General features: G+C 40.6%; 1 protein-coding gene across 1 annotated transcript; it reads right to left on the bottom strand.

Moving 5' to 3' along the window:
• Positions 1-358: 358 nt before the first annotated feature.
• On the bottom strand, positions 359-15913 carry ston1 (stonin 1). Its single transcript, XM_029449260.1, has 11 exons — positions 15696-15913; positions 8841-10759; positions 8476-8678; positions 4425-4526; positions 4138-4261; positions 4005-4054; positions 3344-3437; positions 2684-3246; positions 1527-1763; positions 1261-1350; positions 359-1159 (listed from the first exon to the last, which is right to left on the bottom strand). The coding sequence occupies exons 2-11, from the start codon at positions 10690-10692 to the stop codon at positions 1052-1054; spliced, it is 3423 nt and encodes a 1140-aa protein (XP_029305120.1). The 5' UTR covers positions 10693-10759; positions 15696-15913; the 3' UTR covers positions 359-1051.
• Between the last annotated feature and the right edge of the window lie 719 nt (positions 15914-16632).

The following is a 16632-nucleotide window of genomic DNA, read 5'->3' as shown; positions in this document are numbered from 1 at the left end:
ATCCTCCCTCTGTGGCAGGGAGTTTTCATATTGTATAAAGGAGATCTGCCCTTTGACTCAGCTGCATATGGTCTCCTGCTACAGCAGTGATTGTGTGTAGTAGAAAGGTTTTACTGATTAAATATCCTGTTAATCTTCCCTTAGACAGAACTTGCAAACACCGCTATAAAGTACAGTATACTATGTGCACACTACACTATTTTGGATGTAATATTAGAAGCTGGAATATAAGAAAATGACATTTAGATACAAAGAAAAGACACAAGGCTTGCACCAGATTGTTATTAAGATTGTGACAACACTGGCGATGTCAAAAATATTTTCCAAATATTAGTTGTTACTGGAGCCGTCACACAACCCTTTGTATTTTCTTTCCAGCTGTGAGTCACACATTAAATCGATTTTAGTGTCCATGCTGGCTTTTATAAATTAACTGTGTCATGTTTCAGTTAATTTGCATTTAGTAGTTTGTTTTCAATAGTGAAAAGAAAAAAAAACACCCCGAGTTCATTAGAATACTAATGTGACAACAAGGCAACGCTGGCTTTGTTCAGGGTCGCACAGAAAGAAAAGGGTTCATTGAATGCAGCACAACAGTGCAGTTCAGTGTATTTGAAGCATGATTAAAGGCAAGGCATTACAACGTTTGAAAATCAAACAGCACACAAGGTGCCTTCAAAAGCAACATGATCATGACAGAAGAAACCACGTTCCAGGTCAAACAATGTTTTGCTCCACTAATAAAGAAAACAATTTTCAGCTAAATATTATACAACAGAAATGCATGCCGTTTGTCTCAGTAGACTGGATTCATAAGCAAACGCTGTAAGTAATTGGTTGTAACATGGTAAATGACTTGCAGTATTGCTCTGATAATTACATAATGAAAAACAAAAGTATCAGTGATTTTGCACAGAGGAGTTTTACCTGCCTGCTCTGCAAGCCAAATTATACCGCTTAGGTCTAAATTCACTAATTATTTTCCCCTTTTAAATCAGTTTCCCTTCGTTCAACATGATTATCTGGAGGTATTCAAGAGAACTGAAGCTCATCACCACTCAGCTTCCCCAACAGCTTTAGAGAACACGTAGTCCCTGCCTCCGTAACACATCACTCCATCTTTCAAATGAAACTTCCAGCGGTTCTTACTGCGATGAATCTGCAATGGAGAGAACGTTGGATAATATTAAGAGTCAGTACTCAACACTGCGGTTTGTTGAGAGGCAATTGATTGCCAATATAGAGACAAAATGAGCTTACTTTGTCATACTGGCAGACGATTACATTGTCAGTGTCAAAGAGATCTGGGATGTCCTGCTCGATCACATCATCACCCGAGTTCAAAGGATCCTAATAGATAGAAAGTACGTTGTCAAAACAATCAAAGACATGCCATGTGCAGAGCATGACTGATGCATGTCATTCCCAGGAAGAGAACCACAGATCAGCCGTTTCCCATAGATGCGTTTCAGTGGCAAAAAAATAAACCATGACAACATTTATATCCGACTCTTTATCTCGCTCACCTCTTCAACTACATCGGCGAGTTCCGCTCCCTCGCTGTCGCTGCAGGAGGAGATGCTGTTTCCGTCACTGCTTCCATCTCCCTCCTGCAGGGCTTTTATAGCCTCTGCATTGATTATACCCAGAAAGTCATTCTCTTCCAGGGGACCCCCCTCTTCCTCCTCGAGGTCAGAGTTGCCTGCAGGACCATCCAGCTGAACGATGTCTGACAGCTCGTTGTAGTTGTAGTCCAGGTCCAGCTTAGCACGGATTTCGAGAAGACATGTAACAGTTATGCCATGATAATGTATTTTCTTTGAATAATTCAAGATTTCACACCTGAACTGGTTTAGGTTGATGGCACAGCAGTCTGTTTTACAGCATTCAACATTTTAATGTTATTCATGTTGAGGACTAAGTCATCAAAAACTTTAATGTGAGAAAGTTTGCCAACATGAACGCCATTTTATCATAAATGGAAACATTTATTTCAGATTAATTAACTGAATTGAACTTCTATACATTTGGGGACTCATGGAGGTTAAAACCAATGCACCAGAGGCTGAGTTGTCTCGACTTTTAGTCCCCTGAATGGGTTAAGCTACGAAAATGATAGATCCTACACTTCCCACAATGCAATTCAATGATTTATCTGGTAAACATGTCATACAAACTACACACCTCCATTTTGTAACACTGGTTGGGTGCCCTTTAAAAAGGAATAGTCCAAGAGAAATATACTTATTTGCTTTCAGGAGCGATACTACGTCATCTATTATGTCGATCTAGTAAATATATAAAGCTACAGCCAGCTGCTTGTTAGCTTAGCTTAGCATAAAGCCTGAAACACCTTGCCGAGAAATAATAATAACAGTAGGTTTTGTTTTTACACTTCGCTTTGTTTGTTCATATTAAATGAACCAAGACATGATAATAAATAATGTTTAAGATGTGCTGGAGGACAGATTCCGTTACCTCTGGAGAGATCAAGGCCGGCAATTTCCCCGTTTCCAGTCTTTATGCTAAACTAAGCTGCTGGCTCCGTGCAGATATGAGAGTTATATTTATTTTCTCATCTATTTGAAACTTTTCACTTAACACGTCTGTACCTCAACAACTGGCCTTTTCTTATTTCTGTTACCAGTATTTGCTTAAAGATGGAATATTCTTTTCGATTTACCCCAAGAACAGCCTCCGACTGGTTGTCAGTCTTTGCAGGCGCTAGATTCCTCGCCCTTTCTGCCTTCTCTCTCTCCTCCTCAATCACTTCCTTCAGAATGTCATCAATGTCTCGGCTGTTTAACGGTACAGTCTGTGTCAAAGCTTCCTCGCTGCTGATCTGGAAGTCTAATAACTGACTGCAGGGTGATGCGTCCATTCTGAGGTTCATGGGTTCGGGCTGTGGCCTCTGCTCATTCTCTTCCGGTGTGACCTCTGGCTCTGGAGCGCGGGCCCCCTGAAGCTGCGATGGCTCAGCAGCAGGAACGTGTGGCTGCTGGGGGAGGGTGCTCTGCTGACCGGGGGGTAAACTGCTCTTTGGATGTGGCGGCTGTGTGACAGAAGAAGCTGGAACAGAGGGCGGCTCCACCCTCTGAGGATGAGTGGTATTCGGTGGGACTGCAGCTGACTGAGGAGCAGGAGCTTCTCTCCGCACAGTGACTTTCTGTGCGAGTCGGGATATGAGTGGCTGACCTGCTGGGGCCTGAGTAACCACGACAGGAACATTGACCTTGTAAAGTTGACCTCAGTGAGACAAAAGGGGGAGAGGGAAATGTTATTTCAACCCATTAGTACATGCTGCAAACTAAAACTAGGTATATCAGGTAAAGACATTGTGTACCAGTAGAGGTTTGTAGAGTGACTCCAGCTGGTATCTGCACGGGGTACGATAACCCAGCAGGGAGAGAAAAAGTAGCAAGTGTCTCTGAATTGTTCTGCAATAAAGGAAAATATAATCCAGAAATCAAATGGTAATGATTTACAGTTAATCTTCTACAAAATGTTGATCTTTAATCAAACACTGCAGCTTATTGTGTGTTAGTGCGTGACTGTGTTTTACACTTTGGTTCTCTTCAATTCTTGAATTAGAATAATTTCTTCAAAACAATGAGTTTAAATCTCTGAACAGTTAGTTTGTTATTCACGACAGATTTTAATTTCTCATTCGTTCAAGCAAGTTGCATGTGTGCACAAGAGTTTTTGCATTGTTGTGGGGTCTTTACACGAAAGATCAAAAGGGGAATTTTCTATGTACATGTAACACAAATAAATGTACGGTATACATACAAAAAGGTGCTTATCCTTTCTTCTTTGTACTACAATGTTGTGCAGTATTGACTTCTCCCAAGTAAAATGTTCCTATTGAAATATTGTTGCCATTTAAATGCTGCTTAATATATAGCAATTAGATATTATACTATGACAAAAAAAATGTGTGCATCTATGTGCCCCTCATGTAAAAGGTTATGAGGTGAGGTACTGCAGATCTTGATGACACTTGCCTTCAGTGGGAAACTGTGGATATTGTGACTTGCGGGGATCACTACTGAGGCTGAGAGCAGAGAGCAGAGCAGGTGATGCACACATCAAACAAGCATAAAGAAGTTCATTTCCAGCAGTAGCCTACTGCGTTACCTGTGAGTTCTTGATCACTCCGACGGTAGTTGGTAGGGAGCTGCAGTACAAAGTTGGACGAGTTGATATTATTTTTCCTGAAGTCTTCCATTGCTTTTGACTGCATCATCTTTGCCTCCCAAAGCTGCACAGTAAGAACACACAGCAAGTCTGTCTTCCTGGTACGCTGTAGACTTACTCATAAGATGGTATAACTTTGCTGGAACTGACAGCTTGAGTCAAGATGTGTAATACATCTATTATTTTTTTTTTTTAAATGAAGCGGGGTTATGTAAAATAAAACTCACATGTCTTAAATCGTCCAGGACACGGTCTTCAAGCCCTTCATCCAAGAAGAGCTCCCTCATACTTTCAATCACATCATCAATTATGGACAAGTAGAGTTTGGCCTGAAGTTTTTTTTAAAGAAACTGCAAGTCAGAAGCTGTTGAACTGCTTGTGAGGATAAAGTAAAGTGTGTAGGCTTATGTTTTTATAAGCAATACACCAAATTACATTCAAATATCTGTCTCTTTTAATTTGTCGACTGGTGGAAATTGTAAACCTACCTATATCAGGACGTTTTCTAAATATATCAAAGCCAATCTTTATTTCGGGTTAAATGTTAGCCTATATCAATTGTTTTCAAGCTAAAATACTCTTTATCGGCGTAGCTTAAATTAAAAATGTTCCATATACTCTTCAGTGTGCATTTCACAATTTAAAACGACAACAAAAATGTTTTTTAAATGTTTCTAGGCAGACTTCCTAAAAGGGACAACAACGTCAATCGTTACTGTCAAATTAAGAGTTGGCGATATAAGAAGACATGTGACCTAATTGATAAGTTAACTGTTAATAGGATTTGGCTAGACAACATTATTGATCAACCTACATTGCGCTACTCCAAATCAAAAGCTTGAGACTCAGAAACAGCCAGAAATGGTGCTTTCAGGAGTGCATAGCGGCCAACACACAACACTGTCGTTGTGCTAGTAGTTAGCTCATTGCAAAACTAACTAAAACAAAGAGCAGTTTTGCTTACCACTGGGCCCGTGTTGTTGCTCAGCATGATTCAGGGCAAAGATAACTGCGGTCCGGCGACAGTGCACTTTGGGAACATACATACATAAAGAATAAATACAGTTAACGGTGATAAGGTCAGAGAGTTCCCCCCCCCGAAGCGACTTGACGGAAAGTGCGCACAGGTGGACGTTATCAAGCTCCACAGAGGGATGTGATTGGACATGAGACCTTCACGTTGGTGTGGATGAAGAGTCTCAGGAAGTCATTTCATAGTCACAGAATCTGTTTTGTTTTGAACTTGTGTTTCTGTATAATATGCTATAACCTTAACATGTGTTTGGAATAGATATGAGTTCAATTTAATTCCAATCTGTTGCTGAAGCAAGATGAGAGCTAAATGTTTTCTTTGTGCACCTCATTCATTTCACCATGAACAGTTATGTGACTCATCTACATGATAATGGTAATGTGTGATGGCGTTTGTCACATTTCAACAAGGTTAAGATGAGCACTTCTGCTCATACAGACATCATTTCCGTGCTGGGTGTCACCTGTAAAGGGTGGGGTAGGCTATATGGACTCCTTACATCCACCCACAACTGGGATCTCAAATACATCCTAATATTGAAAATGCTCCAGTAGTTTATCTCAACCATGTGGTTTTAGACGCTCAAACAAAACCTTTCCACCTTTAGTTTGCTGGTTCACATTTTCCACATTGCCCGTAAAGATTCTGATCACGAGAATGCACAATGCAATGAAAAATAATCCACTCTATAAAAAACACTTTATTTTGAATTTGGTGTTGAATAAATGTGTAGCAGCAGCAGCAGCAGCAGCTGCGGCCGTCTCCCCTGCTTATTCCGAGCATGTTAGGTAATGCTGGTGATACTTTCATCACTGCAGGTTGACTCCTCTGGTGAGGATGAGCGTGCTGTGGCTCAAAAGCAGCAACACATGACTATGGCTACTCTGGACTCTCCTTACTCTTTATTCCCACATATAACTGATATAAAATTATCTATATTAGTCCATACACTGCCCCCTATCGTGATCAACCGGAACTAACAACTTGGGGGAAACAAATCTGATGTCTGACATCAAAAAACAGTTGATTGTGATGGAATTATTCCTACATCAATTAGATAAATGGAGTTTAACTGTTATCATTTTAGGTGACATTTTTAACTCACCTTAAGAGTAAAGAATACATTTTGTGTGTTTAAAGCCATTCCCATAAAAAGGCATTATAGCCATACAAAAACAACAAAACAAGCGAGCAAGAGTAGAGACTCCAGGGTCCAAGGTTGAGGCTTTGCTGAGTAGTGACTCATCACCACCGGGTTCAGTGTGAAAGTAATTGCATTTAAAAACAGCAGCACTCGTCTCGTGAAACAAAATTGTTGCATGTGCAGTGTATTGAAATTTAATTCAACTTCTGTACTTGTGCACGATCACAGTTAATGAAATAAAACAAATCACACAGCAGCATGCAGCGCTGGCACAAAATAATTTCCCACAAATCGCACGTCATTTCACACCGCTGGATGTCTCAGTCTCTCAATAAAACAGCGACGATAGGTAACAGAGTTAAGTTGCCATTTTGACATTCATTAAAGGTGTTTGTTGAAGTTCCTTTGTTTAATGAATAATTAGCAGGGGATTATTGTTGCGTTTCATGCATGTGTTGTTCTCCAGTACCCCTTCATTTGACAAGGTTTACACTCAAGGTGAGTTTCCAAACATCTCTGAAGAAGTACCATGAGTCATTCAACTTTAATTACATTTTTACTCTTGATGTACACAATATCCAGCTTAAGCCAGGTACCTCATACAGAAAAGTCATCACTGAAGGCCTTGTTGTTCTCGATGAAGCTTCACCTTTCTTTATTTATTTTTTAATCCAACCTATTCACAACCCAGAGGCAGAGAGATCACATAATAAAGATTTGATTTGTTTAAATAAAATTACATTCCTCCAGAATACAACACTGGTATATAGGCCGAGGTCAGCTCGAGGTAAGCAACATAAGTAATGAGTTGTATTCCATATGAAAAAAAATGTTGCAAAGTAAATTTCAGACCTCACAAATTTGAGTATAGCTGCTACTTACATTATAATAAAAAAAAAAAATTAATCCAAAAAGGTGGGTTAGTTTCAAACCAACTGCTGTTTCACTCTGTAAATGCACTTTTGTCTGTATTCGGCAGTACTCTTGAAATATGAAATTAATTTGTAGCTTTTCAGGCCAATGCACTTGTGAGAAATGATTTAATGGTCCGTTTGTCTCATGTTGCTTTGAACCTTTGATTATAGTGTTTTACTGCTGAAAATGGCCACCACTTGGCATCGAGCCTGAGTCATCTTAACCAAATTGCCCTAATAATTGTGATTAAGTCCCTTCGGACAAATGCTGCTCTGTGGGGGTCAGCATGGTGTGATCCACCTTTGAACCAATGTATTTGTGCAACTATAATTACAACACTATAGTCTTTTTCCACATTGTTGTCTGTTACTTGCACATTTGTTCTGACACTCAATGATACAAGGAGTAACTTACATATGGAATGCAAAATAGTGAGAATCAAAAGTGCCACTGCCGCATATAACTTAGTATAAATGTGGAGAATTCATACATAAACGAATACATTTGGAAGTTTGTGAACTTTCATCATAGAAAAAAGGGCCTGATTTGATCTGCTGATTAATATTTTATTCTCAAACTCAGTGAATATTGCTCACTACTTAAGCTGTTTATCTCATTTAGCCCGTTCAGCGTACATTTATTAAGGCTGCCAATCATTCTGGAGGGCAGTGCAGATGATGCAAATGCAAGCTTATATACAGTACTCATATAAACTGTAGTCGTACAGTTAATACATCTATTAAATGTAAAGTGCTATGCAAAAGGACCATGTTAAATTGTTTATTAGGTCTAGACTAATACAGTCTCAGTTAAAGGATACAAAATCGGTTAACTTCCATGAGAAATACTACCAGCCTATGTGCAATTAGATGAATTTGACACCAGATATAAGCAGAAAGTCCCTCATCACCCTCATTTTGGTTCATTTTGTTGTCATCCCTTTTCACCATTAAGACGATTTTGGCAAATATCTTGGACTAAAGGGATAACGTCCTTTTCAGAGCGTCTTTAATAATCACTGTGTCATACAACCAGATTGCCTCTGTGACTCTGTTTCAATCCATTTCTTCTCCACTTCCACCTAAAAAAAACACAAAATTAGGTTAGTTGCACTGAAACATAAACAAGTTTTCTATATTAATCTAAATTAAGGGTTGCATTGAGCATGAATCATTAGACTGATTACCTGACAATGATAGCGTGTCCAACTGGTCACATGTTTCTGCGGCTGGATGTCGTTCGCAGTGCCCAGCGACTTCACCTTGGTCCCAGACACGACTGCGCCCATAATTTCACATTCCATCGTGACAAAAGGGTACCAGTCACTTGGGATCTCCTGATCTGATCCTAGCTCTAGCTTGCAGGAAAATGAATGAGGATGATCCACTGCTGCAGAGAAGAAAACAAAGGTTACTTGTAGTTGGAGTGTCACTCCACTGAGTGGCAAACATACTGTACACATGCATTAAGAGGCAAGGCCAAGAAGGCAATGAGAAAATGATGTTAGGCAGAAGTGCAGGGCTACATTTTAATCTCTCAGAAATGTGTTACCCGTATTCTTCGCGGGCAGTCTGTCGATCCTCCACACGACGGCTGAATATACATTCTCGTACTTGACAGTGCCGATTGTCACCTGCATGACAGGCTGTGAATCTGCAGCACCGACGGCACCCAAGCAGGCATTTCTGTTCATACGGGCCTTCAGTGACCTCTGCCGAAGCAAGGCCACGGTCTGCGTCACCTTGACCCAGTCGCCTGGCACTGGCACACGGATCACTACATTCTCACACAGTGGGGACGTGTCAGACGCCCCCACTGTGGAAGGGAAGGTGGGTGACATGTTAAGAAAGGCCTGGAGCTCCACATAGGCACCTTGAACTGTGACAACAGCTTTGACTGAGAAGGGAATTTCTATGCAACCCAAAATCGCCGTCTTGTACCGCATCAGCTCCACCCTGCAGGCCTCGGGAGGTGCAAATTTAATCAGCCGGGACCTCTGAAACTCCGTCTCATTCACACATTTGTGAAAATGGCAGTCTGCGACCTCCATCCAGAGTTCACCGTCCTCCTCCGACCCGTAGTTGGAGTCAAAGCGCAGCAGGCCGAGATCGTTAAGGGCAAGGAAACAATCCCCTAGTCCGTTCAGGAAAGAGAGACAGTGAATCTGGGTGAAGGCTGTCCTCTCCATGACTTCTCCGAACTTATCCAGTTGTACCCAGATATGATCAGTGATCTGCAACGACAGCTCCTGCTCCTCGTAGTGCCGCCTCTGCTGGTGGTGCATACACAATTTAAAGATTTCCTCCTCCATGGAGACGACCAGGTCCTCCATGTCGTCATGCACCGTGGAGCCGAACTTGAGCAGCTCTTCTGCCTCCGCCTCATGACTAACCTCCAGCTTGGGGTGGTAGCGTTTCTTTTCCGTGTACGAGAAATGTTCCACCTTGACCGAGAGGACTTTGCGGGGCTCGCCGTAGCTTTCCAGTTTAAGATCCGAGAGCCTGCATTGGGGGAGAAGCTGGAACTCCTTGAATGGCTTCTCCAGCCCTTTCTCATAGTACATCTGCAGCACACCTCCCGGCAACATACGGAGGTAGATCGGCCCCCACTGTCGCGAGGACATGCGGTTCTTCTTTTCAGGAATCCTGAGCATGACAGACCAGCCGTCTCTCTTCTGACTACGAAACAGACCCCGAGGAACGAACTGAGATGAACCCTCGCTTAACACCTCACTTTTGCAACTTAGCCGCCGCTCCCCATCACTTTCCGTCTTTGTTTCTTGATCAGCTCCCGCCTGTAGACCTTCCAGTTTATGGCAAACGTAGGAGAAAGAGTTTTGGAGGTGGTCACGCGGAGGCTCACTGCCGTCTTTGGTCCGAATAAAGAAACGTGGTAGGTTGTTGTGAGATTCAGATTCTGAGTCTGAGGAGGAGCTGTCTACATCTGCGCTGTGTCTAGATCCATCCCAGAAGGGGTTATAGTGTCCTGAGTTCCTCTGGAAAGAAGGGAAAGGGCTTGGTCCGTCTGAGGATTGATGCAGGGCCTCCGGCGCAGGCGAGGGAACAGTGGGGGTAGACGTACTGGAGAGACTCCGGAAGAAGTCGTTCTTTTCCCTCGTGTTGGAGTGAAATGGGGACCCATTGCTAGGAGCCCCACTCCCAGGAGTGCAAAAGGGCGTGTTACATGGTACACAGGAACTTCCACTCAGACTTTGAGGGGATTCCAGAGAACTGTTGAAGCTCCAGGAAGTATCGCTGATTGGAGGAAGAACTAATTTCAGACCAATGGGACGCGGTACTGATGCTTTGATACGCTCTGGTGACTGTGGGGGCTTCTGAGGTGATGAGAGCGGTGTGTTGTCGTCTTCAAATGTGACCCAGTTTGAGTGATTTGTGGCACACATGGCGAAGAGGACTGATGACCGGTTCAAATGAATTGTCGGGTTAACTGTCCCCCTGAGGCCTTCTCGTCTGCAAGAAAACAAATAAGAATTAAATAAATAAAAATAGTTGTGTCTTAAAAGCAATTTTTTTTAAAAGGTAAAATCTCAAAACTACTCCAGAGGTAACTCATCGGTTCTCATTTAAAAGCTTGAGCGAGTCCATTTATCTTGTCGGTAGAGAAGCGAGAGGGCTCTCGCGGATATAAATAAAACATGCATTTCCTTAAGGTACTCCATTAAAACGTAATGAGAGACTGACCTTGAAAAGCTGGAGCATGTATACATATGTTAACACCACAATTAACTGAGTCTCTTTTGACGCTGAAGCAATGGAGATTCTCTCTCAATGACACCGCATGGCTTTTGTTGATTTTTAAGCTTTTGGAGAATCTGTTATACAAACATTTATTAACTGAACTGTCTTTCACGTACACAACCACAGTGTGAACAGTCTTTTATAGAATTTCAACCATCTTTAAGCATGTGGAATATATTTTTCCCTTTGCTTTATTTTTGCAAGTAATACAGAAAAGTATGCGGCACTTTAGTCTTTATTCGTCGGGCAATAACTTTATTTAACAGTAATTTGTACTGTAGGGTTGGAGCGACGAGTATTGGTCTTTATAAAATCGATACATGGGCACGACCAATACGACACTATTCACTTATTGTAATTCTAGATTATATATTCAGATGTTGTGCAACAAAACCTATCGTTGTTGTAGAAAATATTTTGGTTCTTTTATAATCATGACAAATTGACCCAGAGGTGTTTTTTTTAGCCATGCTAATAATGGATGACAATGTCTGTCAATCGTCTCTTTGGTCCAGACTGAAACAACTATAACACTATAACTATGGATTGCCATTAATTGTTACAGACGTTCATGTTTCCCCATCATCGGCCCAATCTTTTCATTTTCCAGTACTTTGATTTATCACCAAATACCTGGAAACCTAATGGACATTCCCAACAGCCTCAGCTGCAAATCCTACCTTGTTACCATACTAAACTACCATGCTGAACATGGTACACATGACTGTAAGGCCAATGCACACCTTCAATGTCTTGTAGACAGGTGCGTAGGAGAAAATAGCCATCGCCAAGAGAAGGGACAATTCCTGCACACGGTCCTTTTACGTGCAATGTAAGTCAAGCCAATGAAACAGTTCTTCAATTCTCATTGTAATTCTTAACAATACATTGAGATGCAGATGAGCACTGCAAAATATATTCTTCCATTCAAACTTTTGGAGAAAAAAACAACGATTAGTCTTAATGGCAAAGCTCTGGAAAACTTTAAATCTAAACCAAATCTATGTAACAGGTGAAATGCTTTTGTATCCACACTGAGTCTCTCAAAGCATTGTGATAAATAACTGTGATGCGTCTTTAGAAGTGGCTACTGGAGAGAGGAAGAAATGTTCAGAGGAAAAGAAAATGTTCCAGTTTTCAAAAGAGAAAAAAGTTTTGAAAGTTCAAAGTTGTATTGCAAATTGATGAGCTAAAACGTTGTATTTTAGACATACCATGCTTTGAAATGAGCATAGTCTAAATATTTCATTGCAAGCCTGCTCTAAAATGCGTGCGAGGAAAGTTAGCCATGGCAGCAAAGATCCTGCCTCATTAACCAGCATAAAGTCAACTGTGAGAACCATCGAAGATGTGGCACAGCAGCTGCTACTGCATGAAGCTTCGGAAAGCTGCTTAAATGAGTGAGGCACCATGAATGTTTTATCCTCTCTGATATTGGATCTGTAGAACATATTTCAAAATAGGTATTAAATGTTGTAAAAGTGTGGGAATATTGCTAAAGAACAATGGTATTCCGGCTAATTAGCCAATGGGCAGAGAGCGAACATGTTGTAATCTTTAAATACAATCTTGCTGTTAATTTTCCAGCCCGTCAATCACAGCTTGTCGTTTGATGTGCTGGCAGCTCGGCTTTTACCAACAACATCAGGCTCGCAGGCCACAGAGAAGCCACTCTCAAAATGCTGAAGCCTCATCTCCACATAAAAAAATAATTGAAAGCAGAAAGCCTCAATTACAGCCTTCCTCTTCCCTTCAAGATCACAGCCATGAGTTGCACCAAGGAGACATCCAGTGGCAAGCTTCTTCTGGCTATAAATAAACAGTGAAGTGGGGCTCTTGATTCAGGCCTAGTGGATTGACATGTCTTCAGTCAAACACTGGAGGACATCTTTCTAATGAGAGGGTGTTTGCAATGCCACGCAGACGTTCAATGAGTTCATCCCGCCTCTTCAACTTATAGAATCCCTCAGCTTTGGTTCAAAAGAGACAGGCAGTGAGGAGGATGAGTTCTCCACGGGGGTTACTGACAGCATACTGGAAATGAGTCTGAAAGACTGTCTCTTCCTGGGCTCTCCAGCAGGCAGAACAGAAACCAGGCGCTGCTAAATCTACAGAGGACAAAAGAGTGCATTCCACACATTCCTCGGGGACAAGCAGCTTTGCACACAGGAAATACCAGCCTGCTCTATCCATGTGAACCGACAACAAATATTATCTCAATGTCATGTTATCAAATTAAAATAATTGAGCCGATATTCATAAATTCTAGTTTGTCTCTTGTAGTTTAGTCACTGTCAAACATAAAAACAGCAACAATGAAGAAGCCTAAGGGTTGAAATAGGCTTATTACAGTAATTAGTCACTTTATAAAACCAATTACTTTTACAAGTTAAACCTTATTTTAGTTATTATCCTCTCGAGACATGGGGGGTTAACAAATCTCACAAGTTCACACGCCAATAAAGTATAATGCAAAGACAAGAATTATAAATCGTAAAGAGCAACTTTGTTAAAGTCTCACCTACAAATACTGTTCAGGTTTGTTCCCGGTTAAATTGCCGCTCTGCAATTAAGACAACATGTAGGCTTATCCCATGCATTATCATTACTGATTATTACTATACTTACATAAAAGACATAATGACTTGCTAAACCTCGGGTAGGCAACATAATGCACACACCCCATGGACAATTACTTAGAATAGGTCGCTTAAATATAATTATTGGGTCAAACTGAGCCACAATATTACCAAAGAGATGCATTCATCAGCTTTCAAACTGAGGCCATTCAGCACTTTGATTAGAAAACAGGTGCAACCGTCAAAACTGCTAAATGATTTAAGAAGTGAATATCGTGCGTCTACAATATGTGACAATGTATCAAAGCACACAGAAATGTCACAAAGAGGAACAGCAGTCATAAGATGATACTAACCAACAGGGATGTGAAAACGCAAACGCTATGCCTTGCTATTCAATTTAACATGCATGCGCTCTAATAATTCCAGTGATCATTAATAACTTTAACATTAAAGCCCATTTCCGTGAGGTTCTTGTTATCTTCTGTATTTCCTACAGTGACAGAAAGGACAAATCCCTTGATGACAGGAGACAGAAACAGTCGCCTGACAAATGATAACTGGAAGGAAACTACTGTGATTTAGGAATAAAATTAAAATAAACACACATTTGAACTTTAACATGGCAGACAGATACTTCCTGATTCAATGAGACAAGTTCCTGTTGGATTCTCTGGATAATTGCTGTGCACTCACAATATAGAGAAGTTCGTTTTCCTTAGAAAAGTATATACATAAACAAAATAGGACACCGTCCCTTTTCATTTGACGGTAGAGTACTACTGTTGTGACCACAATGTTATTCTAGTGCAGAGCTGAAAATGTGATGACCCATTTCCAGTGGCAACACTGGTGCTGTCTGCAAAGTGAAACAAAGCGGAAGAGAAAGTTTGGGTGCTGCTGCTTTTGTCTCCTCACACCTAAACACACTGAATAAATCTTTGTTGTGATAGTTAACAATAATTACTGTGTGTTTATTGTAGATGTTTCAGTAAAAAAAAAAGCATGACTGGAAAAAATAAGCAGGAATGAATGAGAGACAAATGTGTTATCTGAAGCACTTCACACACACACTCAAACAGTAGGGAGTCATTTTGATCTCAGACTAAACTAATAATAAAGTTACGGAAACAATGCATTTCTTATCTAGGCTATATATTTTAGAGCATCCTCAAAGCAAGATTTTGAAAGAAGTAATAACACTTTAAAAAGGAAAAGTTGAATTCATAAGCAATAAAATGCCCAATTGCTCAATTCAGCAGTGTTGCTGCTTGGTCAGGTAGCTTTAAGTTTTTTTAAATGTTAGCTTAGCTAACTTTAGCTAACTTTAGCTAGTAGCCTAAATAGATAATGCTGCACAAATACATTACTTATTATTCTCTTGTTATATATTCTCTTGTTAATATAATTTGTACGTCGCTTTGGACAAAAGCGTCAGCTAAATTAACTGTAATGTCTGTAATTGTTACTGATGCCTACAAAGTCTACTACATTACATAGTCTCACTTTAGAGACCGGATATCAGTTGTAAATATATATATAAATGTCAGCGAAGTATATCATTTTTTTTTAATTTACAATTAATTTCATCTACATGTGCAAATAAATAGTGTCCCTCTCGTTGAAACACTATTGTTATCACACATTTTTAGCAGCGTGGGGTCAGTGAAATGCCAGACAGACCCACGAGTTGCCGGTACACGACATGTTTTTTGTCGCCCATAACAACTCGGGCTGGAGAAAGAAAACAGTACCAGCATGCTGTCATCCACAACAGAGCCAGGCCCGCACAGAGAGGCCCACTTCTGGGATCACTTCTGGGATCACTTCTGCGCCTTTGTGTTGATGCGGAGTCTGAGGAAAGTTGTCACTCGCTCACTTTAGTTTGTACTCTACTTTGTGAGAACAAACACACGCAATTTACAACCCGAGCTACGACTGACAACAGACCGAGTCAAACATTTACGAAGAGTAAACCAACACAGTTTTAAGTCGCTTCTAGCGGTCATGAACTATGTCAGCGCTCTCAAAAACAACACCGAGTGCGACCAGAAGAGTGAAATACTCACAAATTCACAGTGATTTTTCACTAACTCAGGCCATGACTTCTGTTTAATGGACGCGTCTGTACTCTTGATGTCGGCCGGTTTTCCTCAAAATGGCAGAGTGTAAATCCTGGGAGTTTTAACAGCGCAGCGCTTCCCCTCCCGAGTTCACACAGACTGTCCTACAGCGGGACACTGCGGGAGTGAACAGAGCAGTGCTGCGTTCAGGACAGTAGGAAATGTCGGGGTCAGGAGATAGGCGCACAAATCACAACAAGTAGAGTGAACCTTGAGGGCAAATAATTAGGATAATAGGATATGGTTGGAAATAAACAATGTACATATGCTTCAATTTATTATGCCTATGTTTTGACATATGAGTGATGTTATGCTTAATTTAATACATTTTAGAGTTGAGGTTTTGGAAGCTGTATATTAAACACTTGAAATATAACTATAAATATGTCATGTAACTCAAAGTATATGCAGTGAGCAATATAAGCAAGCAAGTAATAATAAAAGAATTGAACTTTAACTCAACCACTGTACTTCTCATGGAAATGCTCTTTCTAATTCTGCCTCTGCGCTTCTTGAATTAGAAAATTACTATTATTGAGATAATTACTGGTCAAAAGCTCTTGGAAGCACAAATAGGTGTTGGCAATTATTGCTTTGACCTCTGATGTATAGTACCAAGAGTTCATGAAAGCATCATAAATTCAAATAAACTAACACAACATTTTCTTCCTTCCAAAGAAAAGTGATGTCATCCAATAATAATCCTTCAGTTCTCATATGTCCCGGTCAATGGTGTTGCTTCATTTCCCAGTGGTTAGGGTGTGTTAAAGGCTGTTCTTTGTATTTAAAATTATAGGCAATTTTGTATTCCAGTATCCTCAAACTCCCTGAAATGCAGCATGAAAAGTCAGACAGCATCATTAATAACAATGTGAATCTAAAT

This window comes from Cottoperca gobio, chromosome 15 (genome assembly GCF_900634415.1).
Source record: "Cottoperca gobio chromosome 15, fCotGob3.1, whole genome shotgun sequence".
NCBI lineage: Eukaryota > Metazoa > Chordata > Actinopteri > Perciformes > Bovichtidae > Cottoperca > Cottoperca gobio.
The sequence above is the reverse complement of the archived record's forward strand: the minus strand, read 5'-3'. Positions and strand labels throughout refer to the sequence as shown.